This window comes from Eutrema salsugineum, unplaced genomic scaffold, assembly GCF_000478725.1.
Source record: "Eutrema salsugineum unplaced genomic scaffold, Eutsalg1_0 scaffold_14, whole genome shotgun sequence".
Taxonomy (NCBI): Eukaryota; Viridiplantae; Streptophyta; class Magnoliopsida; order Brassicales; family Brassicaceae; genus Eutrema; species Eutrema salsugineum.
Genome location: NW_006256877.1, coordinates 1,208,681 through 1,235,356, shown reverse-complemented (window position 1 = coordinate 1,235,356; position 26,676 = coordinate 1,208,681). Strand labels below are relative to the sequence as shown.

General features: G+C 41.1%; 1 protein-coding gene and 1 non-coding gene across 3 annotated transcripts; both read left to right on the top strand.

The window, feature by feature from the left end:
* The first annotated feature begins 298 nt into the window (after positions 1–298).
* LOC18022413 (alcohol dehydrogenase-like 7) lies at positions 299–26,068 on the top strand. Of its 2 annotated transcripts, XM_024158874.1 has the most exons (10): positions 299–391; positions 469–605; positions 1,048–1,094; positions 9,182–9,211; positions 24,601–24,929; positions 25,005–25,087; positions 25,166–25,241; positions 25,314–25,378; positions 25,447–25,542; positions 25,660–26,068. In XM_024158874.1, exons 1-10 carry the CDS (start codon positions 334–336, stop codon positions 25,936–25,938), a joined length of 1,200 nt encoding a protein of 399 aa, XP_024014642.1. In that variant the 5' UTR covers positions 299–333; the 3' UTR covers positions 25,939–26,068. The 2 variants fall into 2 exon arrangements, with proteins under 2 accessions (XP_024014642.1, XP_024014643.1); XM_024158875.1 differs by lacking the exon at positions 9,182–9,211.
* On the top strand, positions 14,237–14,343 carry LOC112088774. Its single transcript, XR_002900710.1, has one exon. It is a non-coding gene; the product is annotated as a small nucleolar RNA R71 (small nucleolar RNA).
* Positions 26,069–26,676: the final 608 nt, after the last annotated feature.

Sequence of the window (26,676 nt, the reverse complement as noted above, 5' to 3'; positions counted from 1 at the left end):
AAAAATTAAGCTTAAATTATACTTAATGCATGTTGCAATAATACCTCATCAACTTGTACAAATCCAAAAAAGCAGTGTATATTTGTTATTATATCATATAGATTCAGAACTGGATAGTACAAATTGAAAAGAATTGAAAGTAACTCTCATCTGGTGTGTGTATAGAGGAAGTTTCAAATGCACCGAACGCAGTCACGTAGATAAACGCGAATATGAAATATATTAATATTAAAACGACAAAAATGCTAATAAATCTAACAAAGTTTATATATATATACACAGACACCTAATACAGAAATGCAAACTGTGCTTCTAAAAAAAACAAGATTTGAGATGGAAAATGGCAACACCTCAGGCGACAAATCTTCAGTTAAACCGATCCGTTGCAAAGGTTAGTGAAGATGAAAGCTCCTCCACAACCATGTATCTCTTTCGTTGACTGGCGTTGTCTTTATGTTTTTATGGCAGCGGCGGTTAGTAGGAAGGCCGGAGAGCCACTAATAATGGAAGAAATCGTGGTTGCGCCGCCGCAGCCTTACGAGGTTCGGATCCGAATCATTTGCACAGCGCTATGTTACAGTGACATCACCTTCTGGAAACTTCAAGTACTCTTTCTTCTTCTCTTCTTCAATTCATGATTTTGTAGGCGTTTACTATTATGACCAATCCGTTAACGTGTATATCAAAGACTAAATTTTGGTAAAAGAAAAAAATATATATCAAAGACTCATAAATTTATCGAATGACTGAAGAACTTAACAAACCTCAACTTATGATTTTTTTTTTACGTTAAATCCGGCGTTCAAAATATTTTAAATTGCACTCCAAAAACACATTTGGTAAAGGAAACAAAACAGACTGGAGTGTCGAATATTGCCAGGCATCTTTTTTGTTTTATAGCAAATTACTGAGACGACTTAAGAAAATGAAGATATTTTATTGAGTATTAAGTAAAATCGGATTTATATATTTTGTTTGATTTGTGGTCGTTGATACTGAACAGTCAGATTTAAAAATATTTTGTCAATTTGGTGTTTGTTTACACAGGTTCCTCCAGCGTGCTTTCCGAGGATTCTAGGCCACGAGGCAATAGGGTTAGTCTACTACACTACGTCTCATTTTTTTTTCATCCTCTATCCTTTTTAAAAAGTATTTAATTCGAAAATTTTGCATAATCAGATAATGCCATATCTGTGTATGAGCTAACATATTAACATCTTTTACAAATATATTAGCCATTCTGTTTTCTAAAAACATTTTTCCCCTCTGTTCTTATGTTGCCTAACCATTATCCAGCATCAACTCCTCCAGACTCTCTTATTCCAAAGTGGATTTTTCGTTTTTTGGTCAAATTCTCTCCCAAAACAAATTTCATTTAATAGAAATATTAAGAAAAAATTCTCCATGTCAGTCCAACCGGTGCTTCATTTCAAACCTCACATGTGAAAGGTTATCCAAAAAATGGTATTTGGACCTTTTTTCAGCGTATAACGTTATGTAATTTTCGTTGACCGAGATATATAGATGGATAGAGATATCTAGGGTGTAAATGATTGACACATTAGAGAAAAATAATTGAGTATAACTGATTATTTATTTGGATTTCTCTAAATATTTACCATTTTATTATTATATAATACAGAATAATAATTTAAAGTTAGTAACTTGCTTGATTGTGACATATATTTAGTTAAACAATCAAATTTTAACATGTCTTTAATTAATTTTTATTTATATTTTAACAAACCTTATTAAAAAAAATTAAATTAGTTCCTTATCCTAAAATTAAAAGAAAAAAATTATGTTTAGATTAAAAAAAATAATAAATATAAAAAGGACGAAATCCACATAACTAAGAGTTTTCCAGCTCTCAGAAGGGTTATCAATCCCCTTGTCAGAGTAGTATAAGGGGTGTCAAACCAAGCTTGTAAACGAGACACTAGCCTATGTTATTTGTTCACTTAAGTCAAGACAAGAAAATAAAAGTTTGGTGACGATGATTAACGGGCAAATAAGCAATAAAGTTAAGTAAAAGCAGAGATTCAAACTAATCAAGATGCAAACAACAAACAGGTGATTCAGATGATGATAATAATGATAAAGGCAGAAGCTTTAGACAGGATATTTGACTCGGGTGCTTCCAACCTAGACTAATGGGTTAATGAATCATGTTATCAAGCGATTTCATTTAACTTTGAACTCAAGGCATGTTAATCTTCTCATGAAAGTATTAAACATCTAAACTGATCCTTTTTCATACCAAAATCCCTTTTGAGAATCATAAATCAGTCAGCAATAAGAATCGGTTCAAAAATGTCATTTAAGAGAAAAACTATCGCTCTCGCGATGAAAGACTCTTAAACCCTTAACCGAGTGGTTCAGACATTTCTACAAACACTTTTGATGCGAGATATGTCTCAGATCTGAACCTCAAGTGATGTGCTTGGATCCAACCTAGAGATCTCGTCGGTTAAGGAATGAAACATGCAAGACTAGACACTTAAACCCATTAATCCACCTTGAAAGCACCCTAATCTACCTATCTAAAGCCGCTTAAACGACTACTCACTAATCATAACGAGCTCACTAAGTCCTTTGCAAGACGTGTAGCTAGTCATGATAAGGAGTTTGATGTTTGGATGATAAAAGAAATAAAGAAAGAACAAGATTCTGATGCAAAAACGAGATATCGGATTAGATTAATCAAGTTTCACAAAAGAGGCAAGTTCTTAAAGCTAAAAACAGATAAGAGATAAGATAACTAGGTTTTTAGTCTCAAAATGTATTTATAGCAAAGGGAAAGTGTCGCGGGTCAGCCCGGAACAAACCGGGTACTGAACCGATTCCTTGGGTTGATGGGTGAGTGCCACGGTGTGTCGGAAAGTGAAGCCGAGGTCTTCATGCCGAGGTGTGCACGTGAGTCAGGATCCAGATGAAGATCTCGTGAAGAACACGTCAAGAACATGCATGAACCCTAGTCTTTGATCCATCCTCACGTGTGTGTTCTTAAGCCATTCTGTTCTTGATTCTGGGTTCGTGACAAGGTGTTTGGGAGAACACAGTCCGGCATGCACGCCGAGGTCATTACACCGAGGTGTACTCTCAACACTTAGTCGTTTCCAGCTTCAGTTCTTACGTATGCATGCCTCGATCTAATCATGCCAAGGCTTTGGGACGAGCTTTGGTCCAAAATACTTCCAAGATATGAGCCTCGACTTGAGTGATGCCAAGGTAAAGATACCGAGGCTTGTGAAAACACTTAGCGCGTGTCGCAACTCATTTAGGCTTGTATCGACCATGTCATCTTCCGGAAGCGATAACTTTCAGCACACGACTCCAATTGCTCTGTGACCAGTTCCACAGTCAAGATGACTCAATGAGCTCGAACTTTGGTGAAGAAACCATCGGAGCTTGGGGAGTGGAAGGCTTCCTGGATTTCACATCTTTGCGCCGCATTGAAATTACCGGAAAATAGACTTTTAGACCGATGTGAACTCCGGAGACCCTATCTTCCAAACCTTTGCTCCGAATTGAGCGATTTCAAATGCTCTGAGAAGATCTTCCATGGATCTCGAACTTTGATGAAGACCGGTTAAGCTGGTTCGGACAGGAGGGGCTCCGTCCGCCATGGTCTTTGAAGTTCGCCGTTCAGTTCTTGGGTACGCGCAATGCTGGTGAATGCTCCGGAAGCCATATCTTTCTCTCCACTGGTCCGAATTGGATGATTCCAACTGTTCTGGAATCTTTTCTTGATTATCTCCAACTTTGGTGAAGACCCCGCCAACTGATTCGGACCGGAAGGTTCCCCGGATTGCTGATTTCTGAATTGCGCGGGCAAGGACAACTTTTGGTCGTAAAAACCTTCCCGCGGTAAGGAAAATGGCCGAGGGCTGTGTACCGCGGTAAGCTTTTTGGTCGTAAAAATCCTTGCCTCGGTCAAAAACTTATCCCGTGGTATTTTTGCACTCGATACTCGATTCTGGCCGATCGGTAAGGTTTTTGGCCGGTAATGAGCGTCCGGTAAACAATTTGGTCGAGGTTTCCGACCAGCCGGTACGAGATTTGGCGGAGAAATTCCTCCTAGCGGTTTTCACCCTTTTTGACCCTTTTCTTCACCGTTTTCTTTCCCGTTCCTCTTCTTAGGCTCCAATTGGTCTCCAAAGCTCCTGATAAAGACTTCAAAACATGCAAAACTCTTTGGGACCTAATGCAAGCCCTAAATTCTATTTTGACGCCTAAAGACTCAATTTACATGAGAAAACACATGATGAGGACTCTATAATGCAACCTAAATGATGTAAAATATAGACATATCAACTCCCCCACACTTGTCATTTGCTTGTCCTCAAGCAAAAAGAACAAATGAGAGAGAGAGAGGTTGTAATGCAGATGGAGCTCATATTTCCTTTTTAGAGAGAAGTGACCACAAAGAGAACTCGGATTCATGCTCAAATATGCAATGCAAAGCTATACTCAGATATTTTCCAACTAAAGCACGGAATCTCCACAAGTCATTATCACATTCAACTCTTTCACATGCATTAAGTTCGTAACCGGTGAATCAAATGATGCAATGTTCAAATAGGCTGGCTTGGCTAGGGTAAGGTCATGAGATAAAAATGATCTCATCAATATTCAAGCGGGTGCAATGCAACAAGGGTTCTCTCAATGAACAACCAAACTTCGGCAGAATGCTAAAGGTAAAAAGCAACCGATGCATACAAGGGCAAGACTCATCACACCCCATACTCCACTCATAGCATTTCTCACTTGCTCACCCTCTCAGAATCCTCACTCTTCACAATCGTTTTCTTTTCACTAGGGGACTCGCCTTTTTCTTTTATTTTCAAGCCTTGGTTTTCACTTATTCACACAGCTCTTTTCTTTCATAGCGTATAGCTTCTTTCATTTTCATTTCAGAACACTTGAGCCTTTGGCTTCTTTTCATTTCAGAGCTTATCTTTTCACATCCAAGACTTAATTCATTTTCATTCATTCCCCTAGCTATTTCCACTCTCACTTTTCCACTCAGCTCACCTTTTTCCACTCACCAACAAGTCTTTTCCCCCACACTTATTTCTCACCAATACTCTTGGTTCCTTGATGTTGGAACATATCACTCAATGAGCCATGCCCTTGTCGCTCTAAACCTAACACTTTCTGCCAAGTTCAGTCCAAGGTGGCCTTACAATTCACACACAAACATTGGCTCGAAAGAAAGATGGGTTCAAGGTGAGGGAACTGATCCATGATGCGGATTCAGCTACTTGAGCTAAGGAAGGAGGGTGGTAAAAACAACGATTCTAGCTCAAGTATGTATATCGGTATCCACAAGCCTATTCAAGCAATGCATCAAAAGATATTTACATTTCAAGTTCAAGGTTATCACTTAGCTAGAGTTGAGTGTATTTCAGACTTGTTTCTCAGATTCGAATCGTTTCAAGCTTTACAAGCACAGAATGAGTTTCACAAGCATATTTAGTTCAAGTTCTCAAGTGATTTACTCTCTAGGAAAAAATCTATCATTGCTCCTTGCACTGATGCAATCCTACATGATGCAACTAGACTCGATCTTAAAATGCGAGATGCAACTAGAATGATGTAATTTATCACATGTATTAAGCTAAATGAGACTCAAGAATGCAAAAGTCAAATAAGAACAAAGAAAACCAGATCAGAAAACACAAAGCTCCTCCCCCACACTTAGATAACACAGTCCCTTGTGTTATAAAAGCGTGTGAGAGAAGTGAAAAGACAAACTGAACGAATGGAAGATGATATATACAAGATGCAAATGTACAAGGGATGAATTCGATACCTTAGTCGGAGAGGTCGGATCCCAAGTAGTGCGAGGGATTCGATGTTGAGCATGAGGGAGTGGGCTGACGTGGTGGGCTGCCTGAGGGTTCAGGCAGGAAAGCCGTGGCTGGGTCGATCCAGTCTTCTTTGCCTGGTGGAAACTCCGGGTTCCTCGCGTTTGAGCTTTCTCCAACTCCTTCTTCTGTAATCGGTGCGGTTGAGGTCGCTGAGTTTTTATCCGGTGAGGATGGCCTCGTGAACTGCTTTACTTTCTTCTTCAAATGCCTCACACAATCCACCAATGCGTGGATGGTTTTGTCCTGCCACTTACACCACTTTTGGAGGGTGTTCACTCGTGAATACAGCTTCTTGGTGTGGTATTCAGGCTCACCCCACACTTCCGGATCAAAGTGATAGCGGCCTGCTCCGATCCTTCTCTCATAGTGTCTCTGCTCCTCGTTATCACAATCTTCCGGGCCATTAGTGTTCTCGGGTTTGCTAGGTGCTGCCTTGGTGCATTTGCATGTTGGTGGGTCGAAAGCTGGGTTATACAACTGGTCTTTGAGAACGTAGAATGAGACGTTACACTGCTTGTCGAGCATGGTGAGGCTTCTGTTAGGCAGTAGAACCTGCGTGCCGTCTCTATGCAGTAGGGTGAAGTTGTAAACCCATTTGTCCCCTGACTTGCCTCCGAAGAAACCACTTTTACTTAGGTATAACTCATCAATGAGATTCGGCTTCTTTGGTGAATCAGGGAATATAAACCCTTGAGCCCTCAGGATCTTGGTGACTATCCAACCGTTCTGAAGTCTTCTTGCTTTTCGCTTCTTGCGGTCGCACCATACATTGTACCGATAAGTGAGCATTTGAATGGCAAAGAATGCACCCAATAATGGTACATGCAGCGGCCCTTGGAACTCTTTCTTGTTCTTCATTTGAGTGATGAACGGTTTCTGTCCGAGTCCCAACAGTTCAAGCTCGGCCGTGTGAATAACACCAGGGTTAAAGGTCGAGAAGAATGTTGATGCTAGGACGCGGTTTGCGTATCTGATCGCAGGGTTCCTTATGCAGCTTGTCTTGCTCTTGCCTCCGAGGTAAGGTCCAAAAGATATCGTTTCCCACAAGGCGGCCAACTCATCACGAGGGTACACAAACTTGTCAAGCGCGCTTCCATTCCTTTCAAACCCAAAGATTTCATCAAGCTCCTTGAAACTGACCTTGTAGTGCACGCTATCCATTTCAAACTCAATGTGGCCGAATCCTTTGCCATGTAAACGCTTTGGATCTCTCTTGGGGTAGATGATGACCTCCAAGGTTGCAAGAAACTGCTGTGTAATCCCTTCATAGACAACATCGCTCATCTCAAAGAACTTTGCCAAGCCCATATTCTCAAAAATGAGGGTCACGTCATCAAGTATCTCGAGTTTCCTCAGCAACTCCAAGTCAGGGAATCGACCTTGAGCCACTCTGATTGAGTTAAAGTGGTCCAAGTATTCCTCAGTAGTTGGGAAGTGTTCATCCTCGGGCTCGGGCTTTGGTTCTTTCTTGGACTTTTTGTCACCGTTGTCCACATAAGGGACTAAGGCTCCGGGCTCGTCGTCATCAGATCCCACAGCTGCCTTCTTCCCGTTTCTCTTTGACTCGAAAGCTGGTGCCAGAGTGAGCTCAGTATTTCTTGCTCGTTTGGGGGTTGGCTCGTCATCGGGTCGCATCGAGGGTTTCTTGCTGGTCCCTCCACTACGTGGCATGACAACGGCTTTACCCTTCACAACTCTCTTCTGTCCCGCACTTTTGTTTGTATCGTTGGTAGGAACGGTTCGATCTCCGTTCATCTGCAAGGGAGATTCTCAAAGAAACCGTCAGAACCAAGTATATCTTCAAGCATATGTATCTCAAGATTGGCAAGTACAAAACTCTTTCTCTAACAGAACTGGTATTCATAGCTCTTTCAAACATCATGGAGAGTAAAAAAAAACAAGCCAGAACAACCGATTAGAGACAAGTTATCTAGACATTTCAGCTCAAACACACGAATCATCATTAAGACCGATTCCAAGCGCATTTTCTCAAGAATTTTTAAAACTCAAGAACAAGTGATATTAAATGCAAAGACCGGTTTTTCGTGTGTTGTCTACCCTGGTGGAATTTGCAAAATTGTTCCCAAAGGCTGATATACTCTAAAAGAATCGATTCCACATTTTAGGAACATTTAAGCTCGCAAAGAATGAAGGAAGAAGATGAGTTCTTTAAGATGCAAATACCTTTGGGAATCCAAGATTTAAGCTGAATGAGATGCCTATGCAGAGTAGACAACACCCTAACGAGTCTAGAACGCTTGGAATCACGCAAAATGAACGAGAAATGAGTGAGTTGTGTTTGTGAAATGCAGAGAAAAGAGTCTAGAGGGCAAACTCTACGTTTTGGCCAAGTATGGAGGTCGGTATGGGCTGGAGCGCGCTTTCCAGCTGGCATTTGGACTGTTGTGGGACTGGTCCCCCCTTCTGCTCCAGCTCCAGCCATTGACCGCGCCAAAAACCACTTTGACCGGGTGTTCAAATTCAAAATGCCGCGCAACCCTTCAAATGGACGCGGTATAGGGATGACGTGGGCTGTACGGACCAGGCCAAATTTTCTCGTGTTACTCTGAGCTGCCTCGACTTGTTCCACCCCGAGGGTACCAAGCCGAGTCGTCTGAGCCCTTGCCAACGAGTAAATCCCCATAGCTTTCACGTCTTTTCTTTGGACTTCGCAAATCCTCCTTTTCGTTCTAAGTGTTTCATGTGTTCTTGCTTTTGATCATTTCTTGAAACCGAGTACCTCGGCACGCTCCACCACGAGGGCATCATGCCGAGGTCACTTGTTTTTAGCAAAGAACACGTGAAGTTGGGGGTTTAAACAGGCTGGCCTTGGTGTAAACTGGTCGCGGCCTCGGATCAAGGTTTTTGACCGTTTTAAGTGGACATCGCCCCTCGGTATATTTATACCGAGGTGTTTACACCGTGAGCCTCCCCCACACTTAGTTATTTTACCACAGCACTTCTCAGACACGACCATGATGAAATTAAGTCGAGGAATCTAGCTGAGGTTCTCAAGCTTTCACTCGGTAAAAGATGACCATGGTATGAATATACCGAGGGTCGATACCGAGGCTATGTATGCTCTTTGACTTAATTCATCAGGCTGTATCTTTTTCAAGCTTTTTCTCACTGTCACCCTCAATGTTCACTGTCTAACTCCTGAAACACTTAACAAACCCTTCAAAAAGCTTCAAATAAAAAGAAAACGAAGATGAAAAACGAAATATGTACATGGATAAGCTTGGGGTGTCTCCCAAGAGCACTTTGTTTAACGTCGCTAAGTTTGACTTTTCATACCTTTTCAGGCTGATTCCGGTTCAAGTAGAGGAACTGAGGTAGCTCCCTCCCTTGTTTCTGATGCCAAGTAATGCTTTACCCTCTGGCCGTTTACCACAAAACCTTGTCCATCTTTTCCCTTCAAAACCACGGCTCCATAGGGTCTTACTTCAAGAATCGTGAACGGACCGGACCATCTAGACCTCAGCTTCCCAGGGAACAGCTTAAGTCTTGAGTTAAACAACAGAACTTGGTCCCCTTCTTTGAACTCTCTCTTGTGTATCTTCTTGTCATGAAGCGCCTTGGTTCTTTCTTTGTAGATCTTACAGCTCTCAAAAGCATCTAACCGGATCTCCTCAAGCTCATGAAGCTGTAAAAACCTCTTCTCTTGTGCGGTCTTGATGTCAAAGTTCAGAAGTTTCACTGCCCACAAGGCCTTGTATTCCAACTCAACCGGTAGATGACAGCTTTTCCCATAGAGCAAGTTAAATGGTGAAGTCCCAATGGGGGTCTTGTAGGCGGTTCTGTAAGCCCACAGAGCATCGTCAAGTTTCTTGCTCCAATCCTTCCTGGATGAGTTCACGGTCCTTTCCAAAATGGCCTTTATCTGACGGTTGGAAACCTCCACTTGGCCGCTGGTTTGCGGATGATAAGGGGTGGCCACCTTGTGCTTTACTCCGTGCTTCTTCAAAAGACTCTCAAGAGTCTTGTTGATGAAATGGCTCCCCCCATCACTGATGACTACTCTTGGTACTCCAAACCGTGGGATGATGATACTCTTGAAGAGTTTTACCACCACTTTTGAATCGTTGGTCGGAGATGCAACCGCTTCAACCCATTTACTCACATAATCCACTGCCACAAGGATATATTGATTCCCATATGAGTTTACAAAGGGACCCATGAAGTCAATGCCCCAGCAGTCGAAGACCTCCACTTCAAAGATTGGGTTTTGGGGCATTTCATTCCTTTTGGATATGTTTCCGTGCCTTTGAAAAGCTTCACACCTCGAGACCACTTCTTGGGCGTCTTTGAACATGGTCGGCCACCAGAAACCGCTCTGTAGAACCTTGGCAACTGTCTTGAACGCACCTAAATGACCACCATACGATGAGCCGTGGCATTCTTGTAGCACCGGATGGATCTCTTCTTCGGCCAAGCATCGCCTATAGAGATGGTCCTTGTTAAGCACGTAAAGGTACGGCTCATCCCAATAATACCTCATCACATCTCTAAAGAACTTTTTCCTCTGATAAGTATCAAGATCCGGTGGCTCTAAACCGCAAGACAAGTAGTTCACAAGATCCGCGAACCATGAAAGGCTTCTTTCTTTGATTGTGTTGGCTTCCTCCACTTCTAGGTAAGACCTGACTAGCATAAGGGTCTCCTCCGGTAGTGCATCATCAATTGGGACCTGTTCTTCAATCCTCAACCTGGAGAGGTGATCTGCGGCTCCGTTTTCAATGCCTTTCTTGTCAAAGTATCTCCATATCAAACTCTTGGAGCAATAAGACCCATCTCAAAAGCCTCGGCTTAGCGTCCTTCTTAGACATCAGGTACCTCAAGGCCGCGTGATCTGTTTAAACCGTGACCTTTGATCCCACTAGATAACTCCTGAATTTGTCAAATGCAAACACAATGGCGAGCATTTCCTTCTCGGTGGTGGCATACTTTTCTTGAGCCGAGTCCAAGGTGCGGCTGGCATAGTAAATCACATGGAGCTTCTTATCTTTCTTCTGCCCCAAGACAGCTCCCACGGCATAGTCAGATGCATCAGTCATCACTTCGAATGGTAAAGACCAATCAGGAGCTTGTACAATCGGTGCACTGATCAAAGCCTCCTTGATTCTCTTGAACGCTTCCTCACATTCTTCATCAAAGTTGAAATCCACTTCTTTGCACAATAACCTGGTCAAGGGCCTGGCTATCTTGGAGAAATCCTTGATGAACCGTCTATAGAACCCAGCGTGGCCAAGGAAGCTTCTTATTCCTTTCACAGAATTCGGGGCTTGTAAGTTCACCATCACCTCGATCTTGGCCTTATCCACCTCGATGCCTTTCTCTGATACCTTGTGTCCCAAGACAATGCCTTCTTGGACCATGAAATGACACTTCTCCCAGTTCAAGACAAGCCTATGCTCCTCACATCGTTTGAGAACCTGAGAAAGATTAGCAAGACATTCGGAGAAAGAGGAGCCGTATACGGAGAAGTCATCCATAAACACCTCAACTTTCTCTTCAATTAGATCAGAGAAAATGTGCATCATACATCTTTGAAAAGTGGCCGGTGCATTACACAAACCGAATGGCATTCTTCTATAAGCATAAGTGTCATAAGGGCAGGTGAATGTCGTTTTCTCTTGATCTCGGGGGTCTATAGGTATTTGAAAGAACCCCGAGTATCCATCGAGAAAACAAAAATAAGGGTGATTAGCTAACCGTTCAAGCATTTGATCAATGAATGGTAAAGGAAAATGATCTTTTCTTGATGCAGAATTCAATTTCCTATAGTCAATGCACATGCGATGGCCGGTTATAGTTCTTTGGGCTATGAGTTCATCCTTATCGTTTTTCACCACCGTGATCCCACCTTTCTTGGGCACAACGTGTACAGGAGACACCCACCGAGAGTCAGAGATTGGATATATGATCCCTGCCTCAAGGAGCTTTAGTATCTCCTTCTTAACCACCTCTTTGAGGTTCGGGTTAAGGCGACATTGGTGCTCAATAGAGGACATGGCTTGGTCCTCCAGGTGGATCCTGTGGGTGCATATATCAGGAGAGATTCCTCTAATGTCAGCCAAGGAATACCCTATAGCTCTCCTGAATTTCCTTATTTCATTAAGCAATGCACGTTCTTCATGTTCAAGCAAGCTATCGTTTATGATCACAGGAAAAGTAGAGTTCAGACCTAAGAACGCATACCTGAGCCCTGTTGGTAGAGGCTTTAGCTCAACAGGGGGTGCGTCTGCCTCATTCCAATCGGCATCAAAGCTGCATTGGCCTGGAACAGCTTCCTCGGCCTTTGCTTCATTCTCGCGCGTTTTACCATCGGCCTCGGTATGAGTTGTCACGGCCATGATATCCCGAGGTGTCTCTTCTGTTTCCGTGGATCTCTTGCTGTCTAAGATGTCGAGGCCACTCTTCCTGAGCTCCAAAAACCTCGCCTCAGCTCCAAGTTCCCTCGGTTGGTCCAAAAGACGCTTGTACACCTCGTTTTCCTCGTTCAAGTACCCGTGCTCGCTTTGTTCACGTGTCAAAACCACTTGTAATGGATCCTCTGCGTTTAACTCTTCAAGGAGCTCATCAGCCAGCTCCTCCATTACTTCCACGTAGAAAACCTGACCTCCAATGGTCGGTTTCTTCATCATCTCCTTCACATTGAACTTCATAGTCTCGGAACCGATGTGTAGTTCGATCATTCCTCCTCTCACATCTATTATGGCTCCTGCGGTTGCTAAGAACGGTCGGCCTAAGATGATAGGGTCCAATGGTTCCTCGTCCATCTCAAGAACTATGAAGTCCGTGGGGATTTCTATCTCACCGATCCTCAAAGGTAGATCCTCAAGCAACCCCACCGGTAATCTAACCGATCTATCAGCTAATACAAGAGAGATCTTGGCCGGCTTGTAGCTTTTGTATCCCAATCTCTTGGCCACCGTGTAAGGCATCAAGCTCACAGAAGCTCCAAGGTCACATAAACAGTTTGAGAACTTCAGGTGACCTAAAGCACACGGCAGAGTAAAGGTGCCCGGATCGGATAGCTTCCTTGGTATAGATCTCCTTTGTAATATTGCGCTGCACTCATGACTCAGTATCACCATACCCTGGAGCTCCTTTGTCTTGTTGAGGATCGCGTCCTTTAGAAACTTCCCAAGCTGGGGTATAGCTAAGAAAGCATCTATAATGGGTAAGGTGAGTTGCGTGTTCTCCAAGTGTTTCTCAAAGACCGCCTTGGCTTTGTCTAGGATTTTCTTTTTGAAACGCCCTGGGAACGGTATCTTGGGTTGATAAGGTGGCGGTGGAACATAGGGCTTTTCAAGCTCGGTTGTCTTTTCCACCTCTTTTCCTTTGTCCTTGATCGGTTCCTTCTCTGAGACCTCTTCTTTATGCGCATCATCTGAGGCTGCCTCCCCCTCTAATTGGTCATTGGCCTCAATGAGCTTTGTCTTAGGCATTGGAGTTTGTAATTCCTTACCACTCCGCAATGTGATGGCGTTCACATATTCTTTAGGGTTCGTCTCCGGTTTACCTGGTAAAGCCGGTCCTCTTGATGATGTAGATGCCTGATTCTGCTTAAGCTCCCTGATATCTTGCTGCATTGTCGCGTGCTGGCTCTCAACCCTTTGCTGGCCCTGTAACAGCTGCTGTAATATCCCACAGACGTCGTTCCCCATCTGATTCTGATCCGTTCCCTGAATCTGTTGTTGATTACCATCGGCTGCGGATTGAACCCTGGTGGAAACTTGTGTTGCTGCGGTTGGTTGTTGAAGTTGTTACTCTGAGCCGCTTGATTCTGCTGAATGTAGCCGTGCTGTTGCCCACTGAACTGTTGCTTGGGCTGGAAGGTATTCTGAAAAGGAGCTTTTTGAGCATAGCTTTGTTGTTGTTGTTGAGCAGGGTACACTTGGTCTTGAGGGTTAGCTACATTCGGGTTTCTGTATGAGAGGTTTGGGTTACTGTTGTAGTTGTTAAACCGCTGATACCTCTGCTGATTCCCTATGTAATTCAGCTCCTCTTGTGTTAGACCATCTTCATTAACATTGTCAAAACTTGGCCCTTGCTCATCAAACTCGCCTACAAAGTGTATTGGCTTTTGAGTCGCCATCAAAACTTTGTCAAGCTTGCTCTGAAGCTCTCTTATATCTTTTTTCATACGCTGTTCATCACCAGATCCTTCTGTACGGTTTGCTCTATCAAAGTCCTCTCCATATGTGTCATTAGACATGGCTAGGTTTTCAACTAGTTCCATTGCCGCAGTGATCTCTTTTCCAAGAAAATTCCCATTTGAAGCTGTATCGAGTTGGTTTCTGATCTTGGGGAGTGCACCTCGGTATAAAGTACTCAAGAGGGATGCCTCTGAGAAGCCGTGGTGTGGGCATTGGTTAGTATAGCTCCTAAACCGTTCCCAAGCCTCACTAAAGCTCTCGTTGTTGTGCTGCGTGAAACTTGAGATCTGATTCCTGAGCTTAGCCGTGCGTGATGTGGAAAAGAACTTTGATAAGAACGCCAGTTTACACTGCTCCCAGGTTTGTATAGAACCCCTCGGTATATTCTTTTCCCACTGGTGTGCTTTATCACCGAGGCTGAAAGGGAACAAGCGTAGCTTGAAGCTATCTTCAGAGACGCCATTTATCTTGGTTAAGTCGCAAACCCGATCAAATTGATCTAGATGCTCGAGAGGGTCTTCTCCAGCCAGTCCGTGGAACTTTGAGTTTTGCACCATATTGAGCAGGGAAGCTTTAACTTCAAAGTTGTTGTTTTGAACTGGTGGAGCTTGAATCCCAGCTTGGTATTGGTGCGCATTAGCTCGGTCATTCTCTCCAACACAGATTGGAGGATGTTGTCTCTGTACTTGTGGCAGTGGCGGATGAACATGATGGGCTTGTTGCTCATTTCTATTCGCTTGGTGTTGGTTTTGCTGAGCAAGCCGTTCGTTTCTTTGAGCCTGTTGCTGATTAACATAGGCTTGTTGTTCATTTCTTCCTGCCTGCGCCTGATTAGCCTGAGCCTGGTGCTCGGCTGCCTGAGCCTGTTGCTCCATTCGCTGTTGTTCTGCCATTCCAAGTCTGTCAAAGTGCCGTTCTCTCTCGCGAGCTCGCCTTTCTAATCTGTCGATGTTATCGTCGTATGGGAAAAGCGATCCTGTGCTCCGAGACCTGGTATTCATGCACCTGAAAAGAAACACAAGAACTTGGAAAGAAGTTAGTAAAACAAAGGAAAGAAAAGCTTGAACTTAAGAACAAACAAGAGACTAATGCTCCTACAAGCCGGGAACGGCGCCAATTGATAACTAAGAGTTTTCCAGCTCTCAGAAGGGTTATCAATCCCCTTGTCAGAGTAGTATAAGGGGTGTCAAACCAAGCTTGTAAACGAGACACTAGCCTATGTTATTTGTTCACTTAAGTCAAGACAAGAAAGTAAAAGTTTGGTGACGATGATTAACGGGCAAATAAGCAATAAAGTTAAGTAAAAGCAGAGATTCAAACTAATCAAGATGCAAACAACAAACAGGTGATTCAGATGATGATAATGAATGATAAAGGCAGAAGCTTTAGACAGGATATTTGACTCGGGTGCTTCCAAGCTAGACTAATGGGTTAATGAATCATGTTATCAAGCGATTTCATTTAACTTTGAACTCAAGGCATGTTAATCTTCTCATGAAAGTATTAAACATCTAAACTGATCCTTTTTCATACCAAAATCCCTTTTGAGAATCATAAATCAGTCAGCAATAAGAATCGGTTCAAAAATGTCATTTAAGAGAACAAACTATCGCTCTCGCGATGAAAGACTCTTAAACCCTTAACCGAGTGGTTCAGACATTTCTACAAACACTTTTGATGCGAGATATGTCTCAGATCTGAACCTCAAGTGATGTGCTTGGATCCAGCCTAGAAATCTCGTCGGTTAAGGAATGAAACATGCAAGACTAGACACCTAAACCCATTAATCCACCTTGAAAGCACCCTAATCTACCTATCTAAAGCCGCTTAAACGACTACTCACTAATCATAACGAGCTCACTAAGTCCTTTGCAAGACGTGTAGCTAGTTATGATAAGGAGTTTGATGTTTGGATGATAAAAGAAATAAAGAAAGAACAAGATTCTGATGCAAAAACGAGATATCGGATTAGATTAATCAAGTTTCACAAAAGAGGCAAGTTCTTAAAGCTAAAAACAGATAAGAGATAAGATAACTAGGTTTTTAGTCTCAAAATGTATTTATAGCAAAGGGAAAGTGTCGCGGGTCAGCCCGGAACAAACCGGGTGCTGAACCGCTTCCTTGGGTTGATGGGTGAGTGCCACGGTGTGTCGAAAAGTGAAGCCGAGGTCTTCATGCCGAGGTGTACACGTAGGTCAGGATCCAGATAAAGATCTCGTGAAGAACACGTCAAGAACATGCATGAACCCTAGTCTTTGATCCATCCTCACGTGTGTGTTCTTAAGCCATTCTGTTCTTGATTCTGGGTTCGTGACAAGGGACCTCGGGATAAAATGTCGAGGGGTCATGATGTCGAGGTGTTTGGGAGAACACAGTCCGGCATGCACGCCGAGGTCATTACACCGAGGTGTACTCTCAACACTTAGTCGTTTCCAGCTTCAGTTCTTACGTATGCATGCCTCGATCTAATCATGCCAAGGCTTTGGGACGAGGTCTGGTCCAAAATACTTCCAAGATATGAGCCTCGACTTGAGTGATGCCAAGGTAAAGATACCGAGGCTTGTGAAAACACTTAGCGCGTGTCGCAACTCATTTAGGCTTGTATCGACCATGTCACCTTCCGGAAGCGATAACTTTCAGCACACGACTCCAATTGCTCTGGGACCAGTTCCACAGTCAAGATGACTCAATGAGCTCGAAATTTGGTGAAGAAACCATCGGAGCTTGGGGAGTGGAAGGCTTCCTGGATTTCACATCTTTGCGCCGCATTGAAATTACCGGAAAATAGACTTTTAGACCGATGTGAACTCCGGAGACCCTATCTTCCAAACCTTTGCTCCGAATTGAGCGATTCCAAATTCTCTGAGAAGATCTTCCATGGATCTCGAACTTTGATGAAGACCGGGTAAGCTGGTTCGGACAGGAGGGGCTCCTTCCGCCATGATCTTTGAAGTTCGCCGTTCAGTTCTTGGGTACGCGCAATGCTGGTGAATGCTCCGGAAGCCATATCTTTCTCTCCACTGGTCCGAATTGGATGATTCCAACTGTTCTGGAATCTTTGCTTGATTATCTCCAAGTTTGGTGAAGACCCCGCCAACTGATTCGGACCGGAAGGTTCCCCGGATTGCTGATTTCTGAATTGCGCGGGCAAGGACAACTTTTGGTCGTAAAAACCTTCCCGCGGTAAGGAAAATGGCCGAGGGCTGTTTACCGCGGTAAGCTTTTTGGTCGTAAAAATCCTTGCCTCGGTCAAAAACTTATCCCGTGGTATTTTTGCACTCGATACTCGATTCTGGCCGATCGGTAAGGTTTTTGGCCGGTAATGAGCGTCCGGTAAACATTTTGGTCGAGGTTTCCGACCAGCCGGTACGAGATTTGGCCGAGAAATTCCTCCAAGCGGTTTTCACCCTTTTTGACCCTTTTCTTCACCGTTTTCTTTCCCGTTCCTCTTCTTAGGCTCCAATTGGTCTCCAAAGCTCCTGATAAAGACTTCAAAACATGCAAAACTCTTTGGGACCTAATGCAAGTCCTAAATCCTATTTTGACGCCTAAAGACTCAATTTACATGAGAAAACACATGATGAGGACTCTATAATGCAACCTAAATGATGTAAGATATAGACATATCATATAAAAAAAACAATATTTCAGTTTAATTAACATAAAAGAAATTAAACAATCGATTACAAATTTACAACAAAAAAATCTTTTGCTAATCTTTTTAGTTCATAAACTACATATACTTTTTTCTATTTTATGTAACTCATGTTAGGTTAATGCATAAATGGTTATTATGTTAAGTTAATACATGAAGTGGTTATTGTTATATTTAGTGTGTAGTCATATAGAATAGCCTTATTTTATTGTTGTGATTCCAGTATTATATATTTTTACGGTAATCTCTTTTTTTTTTTTTGATTTCACGGATTATAAAATATTTATTATAAATCTGTATACATGCAAATACTTATCTAATTTTGGATAAAATTATATTTAAAAAATAGTATGATAGATCCACCCAAAAAAATGGAAAATAAGTTTTACTCCACTATAAATTGTTACTTTACAAAAAAAGGAGAAGAACGTGATGGAAAAAATTAGAAAAAAACTTAATTTCATTCATTTTTTCCACTTAGAGTAATAGCAATAGATACTAATAAATAATAACAAAATTAAGAGACAGCTTCTGACATCTTTTTCAACGGGAATTAAACTATATTCTCCTTTTGTTCTTTAAACTAAAAATTACTCATTTATTCTCCATCTCTTCTTCTTCACCAACAAACACTTTTTCAGCTGTTCTTTCTCTCTCTCTCTTTATTTTATCTCTCTTGTTTTCATTTTTTTTTTCTTTTTAAATTTTGCATCGCTTGATCTTCGAGAAGAAGATAATAAATCAGAAGAAGAGGTACACTTGGGTTCTTTAACCATTTGAATCAGTCACCATCTAATTTTGTCTTCAATTAGATTATCTTATAGAAGATGGTGAATGTAAAAGTGGAGGTTAGTGATAATTCTATAATGAAGATGTCGATGAGAATAATGGTGAGATTATTGTTAGCATGTTAACATACAATGTTAGCAAGTAACTACATAAGCTTATTCTAATATGATAACTAGAAAACAATAATAGATTCATCAAATACTAGAGAACAAGTAATATATTATCGTTAGCAAGTTAACATACTATTTAATACGTTACATGAATCATATATTATCGTTAGCAAGCTAACATACTATGTTAACACATTACATATATCGGATATTATTGTTAGCGTGCTAATAAATATCAGATAACATGTTAACAAATATCAAATATTATTGTTAACTTTGTTAGCACGTTAACAAATATCAGATATTATTGTTAGTATGTTAACATACAATGTTAGCAAGTAACTACATAAACTTATTCTAATATGATAACTAGATTAACACGATAATTGCGTTAATTTTCAAAATTTTGTGATATAATAATGATGATGAATAGTATCTGTGACGAAAGGATCAATCTAGTGGAAAGATAACTGATGATAACTGTGTTAACTGAGTTAATTTAACTTGAAAAAGAAAATATTGTAATGAATGGCATTTTTTTAATTAACATAAAATTGAAGGATAACTATGGAATAATTTTTTTTTCTTTCTCATAACTACCTAATTTTCAACTATCTATCTAATTTTGTAGTCAATTATTAGTTTTGATTAAAACTACCCTATTCTTTTTCTATTAATTCCTTATTCTATTAATTCGTTTTACTCACCACCATTTCCATCACATTTATCGCAAGTCAATTAACATGAACACAAATAGTGAGAAAAAATCATATTTGTATATATTAACTTACTAATTATATACTATATTTTGTGAATCTTACTTAGCAAAAGTAGAATGAATGATTTTGACATATCATTGAAAAAATCAAACTGAATCAAACTGAACTGCATACTGTACATACTTTATAAAAACCAAAGAAAATCCTTTAGAGTGTATACTAATACAAAATATACATATTCAAACAAATGAGTCTATTCGGAGTACCAAATTTAGAAATTTTAAAGGGGTAGTAATGGGTGTAGATGCCCCCAATAACCATTTAAACTATTATTTGTTGTTTGGCTCAGAACTTTCTGGTAATTCAAGAAAAAAAAATATTATTTGTTTTGTACAGTCAACATAATCTTATAAACACTAGGTTTACATGGTATATAAAATATAAAAATATTTAAACTCTAAATTGATAACCTGCATAATTACTTGTATAATTAGATTTGAAATGAAAACTCTTATGTAGTTATCCTAAGATACGTTTTGTAATTCAAAAGTAAAAGTAAGAAAATTCAAAATTGATCCATATTAACCATAAACAATCTCTCTAAACCAATAGTTAACCGCTCCTCATCTGACCTCATGTCACCTAGACTGAAACCTCAAGACCAATCACTCGCACTCCCTTACGTATACGGTACATGATCCATGGATCAAACAAGCGGTCAGCCAGAGTGACAAAACAACACGTCAATTTCCAAGCGTTTGATAAGCATGAAACCATATTAACCAATTTTTTACTTCCCTGAACCATTTGCACATGTCTGTCTATCAATTTTTTTACTAAAGGGTATATTTAGTATTTGATAAAAAAAAATTAAGCCCCAATTCATATATATATTGTAACATCCCGATTTCCGATATATGGAAAGGCTTATAAGAATTGATTTGGCTACCTATGTCAACAAAGTGCACTTATCTTTTCCGGTCAAGTGTGCTGAAAGAACTCCAGAGTTAAGCGTGCTGATGCTGGAGTAATCTCAGGATGGGTGACTTACCGGGAAGTACTCTGCGGTACCGTGCGAGTGAGGACAAAGCACGGAGAAAGATCATGTGGTGATTGCAGGGACAGTAGACAAGTCTTACGAGCCTTCCGGACTAACGACTCCCGACCGTCGGACAGTGGTGGGCCAACGGGCCTAGAGAGGACGTTGGGCCAACGGGCCTAGAGAGAGGACGTTGGGCCCACGGGCCTAGAGAGGGCGTTGGGCTCACTGGGAAAGACGGTTGGGGAGAGTTAGAATTAATATCGCCGGTCCGTGCCTAGTCCCTAAAAGGAGGGCGGGTCGGGATGTCACAAGTGGTATCAGAGCCGACACCCGACTGTGTGGAGTCATACGGCCTCACACCGTCTAGGGTGAACGATCCTGGTGCACGAGCACTCTATGAGTAGAGGGAGAATTCGGAGACGAATTCCTTGGAAGTCGGGGAGAATTATAACATCCCGATTTCCGGTATATGGCTTATAAGAATTGATTTGGCTACCTGATAAGTAAGGTTTTTAAGGCCTTAAGAAGGGTTATCAATCCCCTTGTCAAAGTAGTATAAGGGGTGTCAATCCATATATGTGGTAGTTAGGCACTAGTTTATGTGATAAGTTCTTAAGTCAAGTGATCAAAGATGAGTTTTGGTGTGAACAAAGTAACAAGAAAGCATAAAACAAGAAACAAACAAGCTATGATTAATGAACTAAGCAAGCAAACAAAACAAGATGATGGTGATTAAGCAAATGATAAAAGCTAAACCTCTAGATGTGATCATTGATTAGGGTGCTTTAGATATTGAATCATGATGCTAAGAACATAATGCAACACTTGCTACTCTTTAGTCTAGGCTTCTTAATCAGATTAATTCATTCCCATGACAATAATCCCTTTGCAAATCACTTAATCAAGTCTAACAATCATTAGATATAATCAAGCAATCAGCAAGCATAATGCATCAAGCCTAATAAGTGACCAAACAATCTCTCAACCAAGAAGACTGAATCTTATACAGAAAGACATAACAAGCAATCACATGATCTCAAACATTTCAACTTAGAACTCTAATCTAGACTAATCCTCTCATGAAGGCATTAATCTCTACACTAATCCACTTTCAAACCAAATCATCATTTGTGAAATATGAATCAATGAGCATTAAGAAACAGTTCTAATATGTCATTCATGCATTTAACAAATCATTCCCATGATGAAAAAGGCATAAACCCTTAAGTTAGCTCTTTCACGCATTTCATCAAACACTTTGTGGGTGGAGAAATGCCTAAGTTCTAGATCAAGCTTATAATGAGAGATCTAGCATTAAGAGCAGCTAACTAAGGAAATGAAATTAGAATCTAGACCCTAAACATCACAAATCAAACATCTAAGCACCCTAATCTACACACCTAGAAGTTTAAAAGATGACTACTCACTAATCATGAAGAACACATCTAATCTTTTGCAAGAGATGATGTTAATCACGATTAGAAGCAGAAATGAGATGATGAGATGATGAGAAACAGCTTTGGAATGATCAAATCCCTTAGATATCTCTTAATCAAACTCGTTTTTACACTAAAAAGGAAAGAGAAACAAGAGAAAACAAAGCTTAAGTCTTGGAAAAAAACCTAAAAAGCATATATAGTGTCTCTTGCGGACCGGGTCAGCCCAGGACAAACTGGGTCCTGACCCGGCTTTGATGGATAGTGGTGTGGTTTGCCACGGTCAGATGATGCTTGGACAGACCGTGGCAAACTGACCGTGGCAAACTGATAGTGTCAAAGTTCTTGGACAGATTCTTCATGATCAAGGTTGCCATGGCTTGATTTACACCATGTCTAGTGGCCGTGTCTCTTCTTTTCTGGGTTTAGGTGATGAACTTCTTGGATTGCCACGGTCTAGTAGCTCTTGGTAAAGCCCCGTGGCAAGTGGTCGTGTCAAAAGCCGAAAGTGTGTAAAAATTGCCATGGTTAAGTCCTAGACCGTGGCATTCAAACCGTGTCAAAACCCGAATGCTTGTAAAGTTCCTCCCAGCCAAGTGTTTGTTTGCCACGGTCAGGTGTAGAACGTGGCATGAAGATCGTGTCAATCGCCGAAGGTGTGTAAAAGTTGCCACGGTCAAGTCCCAGACCGTGGCATTCAAACCGTGTCATGTTTCACTTAGCTCGCATCATTCAGGGCTGTCTGGACCACTTCGCATTCCGGAGAGTGTAACTCATAAGATACTTGTCCGAATTGAGTGATTCCGGTTGTAGAGAAGAGAGGACGCATCTATCTACAACTTTGGTGAAGAAAGCTTCGGTGCTTGGGAAGTGGAAGGCTTCCTGGAGGGCTCATCTTCGCAGTGCATTTACACGATCAGAGAGAGGCGTCTAGACATGTGTCCATTCCGGAGACCGTATCTTCCTGCTCATAGCTCCGAATTGAATGATCTTGGACGTTCTGGAACGAGGACTCAAATATCTCTGATTGCCATGAAGGCCCCAGAAACCGAATCGATCTGAAAGTGCACCGTCCTTCGCATTCTTCGGAGCTCATCGGCTTGGTCCAAAACGGCAGTGAGACAGGAGTTTCTTACGACGAGCTTAACTTTCTTCTCACGTGTCCGAATTCCATAATTCCACTTGTTCTGGAACCGTGATCTAATTTAATCCAACTTTGATGAAGCCCCCGACAACTGAATCGGACCGGAAGGTTTCCCGGACAGGCGATCATTCAGGAGTATCGGATTGTTCCGGAATGGATGCGAGAGAGGTCTGTCTTCCGGTGACCGTATCTTTCCGCTCAGTGCTCCAAATGCCCTGATTCAACCTGTCCTGGGTTCGTGACTCAATTATCTCCAACTTTGCTGAAGACCCTGTAAGCTGAATCGGCCGGCAAGAGCTTCCGGTGACGCGATTTCGGATATGTATCTGCACCCGGGATTTTTGGCCGAGAGACTTGACCGCGGTACGTGTTTTTGGCCGAGAAAGCTACCCGCGGGAAGGATTTTGGCCGAGAATCTTCGGCCATCAGTACATCATTTTGCCTAGAAACCCAAAATTGCTCCTTTTCACCATTTTTGATCATTTCAACTCCATTTCTTCATCTGAATCACATCCTCCACTCCAAATAAGCTCCAAAAGCACCTGTTTAGCACTCCAAACCATGCAAAACTCTCTTGGACCTAATGCAATCTCCTAAGTCCTAAAACAATGCCTAAAAACCTAAAATGTATGCAAATGAGACATAATTTGGACTAGAATATGTACATTAAATGATGCAATTTATGAATATATCACTACCTATGTCAACAAAGTGCACTTATCTTTTCCGGTCAAGTGTGCTGAGAGAACTCCAGAGTTAAGCGTGCTGATGCCTGAGTAATCTCAGGATGGGTGACCTACCGAGAAGTACTCTGCAGTACTGTGCGAGTGAGGATAAAGCACGGAGAAAGATCATGTGGTGATTGTAGGGACAATAGACAAGTCTTACGAGCCTTCCGGACTAACGACTCCCGACCGTCAAACAGTGGTGGGCCAATGGGCCTAGAAAGGACGTTGGGCCAACAGGCCTAGAGAGAGGACGTTGGGCCCACAGACCTAAAGAGAGCGTTGAGCTCACTAGGAGGAACGGTTGGAGGGAGGTAGAATTGATATCGTCGGTCCGCGCCTGATCTCTAAAAGGAGGGCAGGTCGGGATGTCACATATATAGTTTAAAATAAAATTTTGTATTTATATCCAGAACCTTTTCGATTGTTCGTTCGTACTTGCTAAAAGATGACCTTGCTCACGTCACTTGCATATTCTCTAGACTATATCTTAATGATACTCAGAAAAAAAAAATGCTTATACACCTATATTTAGAGAAACAATTAACCCTAAATCGAAAACTCAAATTGAAACTTAAACCCTACCAATTTTACGTACCATTAACTCGAATAAACCCCAAGATTTTTCTGCAGAGAGCAAAATAGTCGAATCATGCATTCTACTTACCCAAATCTACCCAAATACAATATGAAATCAAATATCCTTAAACAAGTATCATCAAAATTTTGAACACTGATTTTAAAAGTCAATAATCTAATTAACATAAAGATTTTGCTTCAGATTTCCAAACCAATTTCCAAAATTCGTAACCATCGAATCCAAAGTTATGTTTTTTTTTTCTTTTTCTAAAAGATCCAAAGTTATACTTCATATATACAAAATCGACCTTTATCTAAAAATAGAAAAAATATTAATGTAAATGAAATGCGAATAAGCAGAGTTGTAGAGAGTGTGGGTGAAAACGTGAAGGAAGTGGTAGAAGGAGACACCGTACTGCCGACATTCATGTCAGACTGTGGTGACTGTGCTGACTGCAAATCTCATAAAAGCAACTTATGCAGCAAGTTTCCCTTCAAAGTATCTCCATACATGCCAAGATACGAGGACTCCAGCAGATTCACTGACCTCAATGGCAACACTCTGTTCCATTTTTTAAACGTCTCTAGCTTCAGTGAATACACTGTTCTTGATGTCGCTAATGTGGTTAAGATCGATTCTTCTATTCCTCCAAGTCGTGCTTGTCTCCTCAGCTGTGGAGTATCTACAGGTAAGTAAATAACATTTGTAAGAAAGATTTGCTAACTCTTTGGTTTGTAATGAAATGAATTGGTTTTTGCTTTAGGCGTTGGTGCTGCTTGGGAGACCGCCAAAGTTGAGAAAGGATCAACCGTTGTGATTTTTGGACTTGGTTCTATCGGTCTAGCGGTAAAATCGCAATTTCAAGTAGTAAGTTTTCTTGTATTTTGAGTCTCTGAAAGTAGTTTATAATTTGTACATTTCTAGGTTGCAGAGGGTGCGAGACTTTGTGGTGCCTCACGAATCATAGGTGTGGATATAAATCCTGCCAAGTTCCAAATTGGTTAGTTATCTTGCTTAAACCTTTGAATCATAAAAGTAAGCATAAATTGCTCTGAAATTCATCTTTTTGTAGGCAAAAAGTTTGGAGTAAATGAGTTTGTAAATTCGAAGACATGCGAAAACAAGCGTGTGAGCGAGGTAATGACACTTGACAGTTACATCAATGGAAATAAATATAAATATAAATGTTCTCTTTTTGTGTTTAGGTGATCAATGAGATGACTTGTGGTGGAGCAGATTATTGCTTTGAGTGTGTTGGAAGCAGTTCTTTGGTTCAAGAAGCTTATGCTTGCTGCAGAAAGGTATAATGCCATTAATGTATTAATTCTTTGGGCCAAAGTAGAATTACATTTATAAATGCATTAAAAAAAACCAAAGAATGTTAGAGAATTTTAACTTTTTGTACAATAAACGTTTAGGGGTGGGGAAAGACAATAACTTTAGGGGTGGACAAACCGGGTTCACAGATTTGTTTGGACTCGTTCGATGTTCTTCACCATGGGAAAACTCTAGTGGGATCGATGTTTGGAGGGTTGAAGGCTAAAACACACATTCCCATTCTTCTCAAATACTACTTGGACAATGAGCTTGAGTTGGATAAGTTTGTGACACACGAGATGAAATTCGAGGACATCAACGATGCGTTCCAGCTACTCATTGAAGGGAAATGCATCAGGTGTGTGTTGTGGATGGGCTAAGTGCGATGATTTTTTTTTTTATATCTTCGTCTTTTGCATTAATTTCAAATGTTACATGTTCTACTCTTTTCCATGGTGTGTAATCAAAACAAGCAAAGACTTACGAATGAAAATAAGCAAAGGCCATAAAGCAAGTCTAAACAATGTTCTAATGTTTTACAAGAAAGGAAATAAAAAGGTTTATTACTTTTATGATATCATAGATTATGTTATCATAAACTATATCATATATAAGACAAAAAAAAATGCATCAAAGACTTAGAGGCCCTTGGGGTTAATTTTGACTCTTGTCAAAAACTGTATGCTCGTTGACCTCCAACTTGGGCCCCTTTTCAGCCATTTTGATCTTTGGAGGCGGTTGGAGGCCTTTGGGGTTCTTCTTGGGCATTCATGATCGTTCATGTTAACGATAAAAGTAAGTAAAAGTGAAAAAAAAATGAAAAAAAAAATGGAAATTGGTTCCATGAAATTAGTAAATAGGAGAAAAATGTCATGTGTAGATTATCTAAGATTCAAAAATGTGGTGTTTGACAGTCACTCCAAGATTACCACAATCCTGCAGTGTAGCCACAACCCATAAGTGAAGTTACACAAGTGAAGTTTTGGGCTCATGAAAAGGAGGTTATTGAATCGAGTGTTCAGTTTCAAAGGTAGACAAGCTAGAAGTTGTGATGCAAGTGTATTGTCAAAAGAGCTTGACTATTGTATCTTTTAGTGGGTATTGATACTAGTTGAAAG

Coding starts and splice junctions, on each gene's coding strand:
- LOC18022413 (XM_024158874.1), top strand. CDS start 334: ATGGAAAATGGCAACACCTCAGGCGACAAATCTTCAGTTAAACCGATC. Junction 392..468: donor TAAACCGATCCGTTGCAAAG/GTTAGTGAAGAT, acceptor TTTTTATGGCAG/CGGCGGTTAGTAGGAAGGCC. Junction 24,930..25,004: donor CAGCTGTGGAGTATCTACAG/GTAAGTAAATAA, acceptor TTTTTGCTTTAG/GCGTTGGTGCTGCTTGGGAG.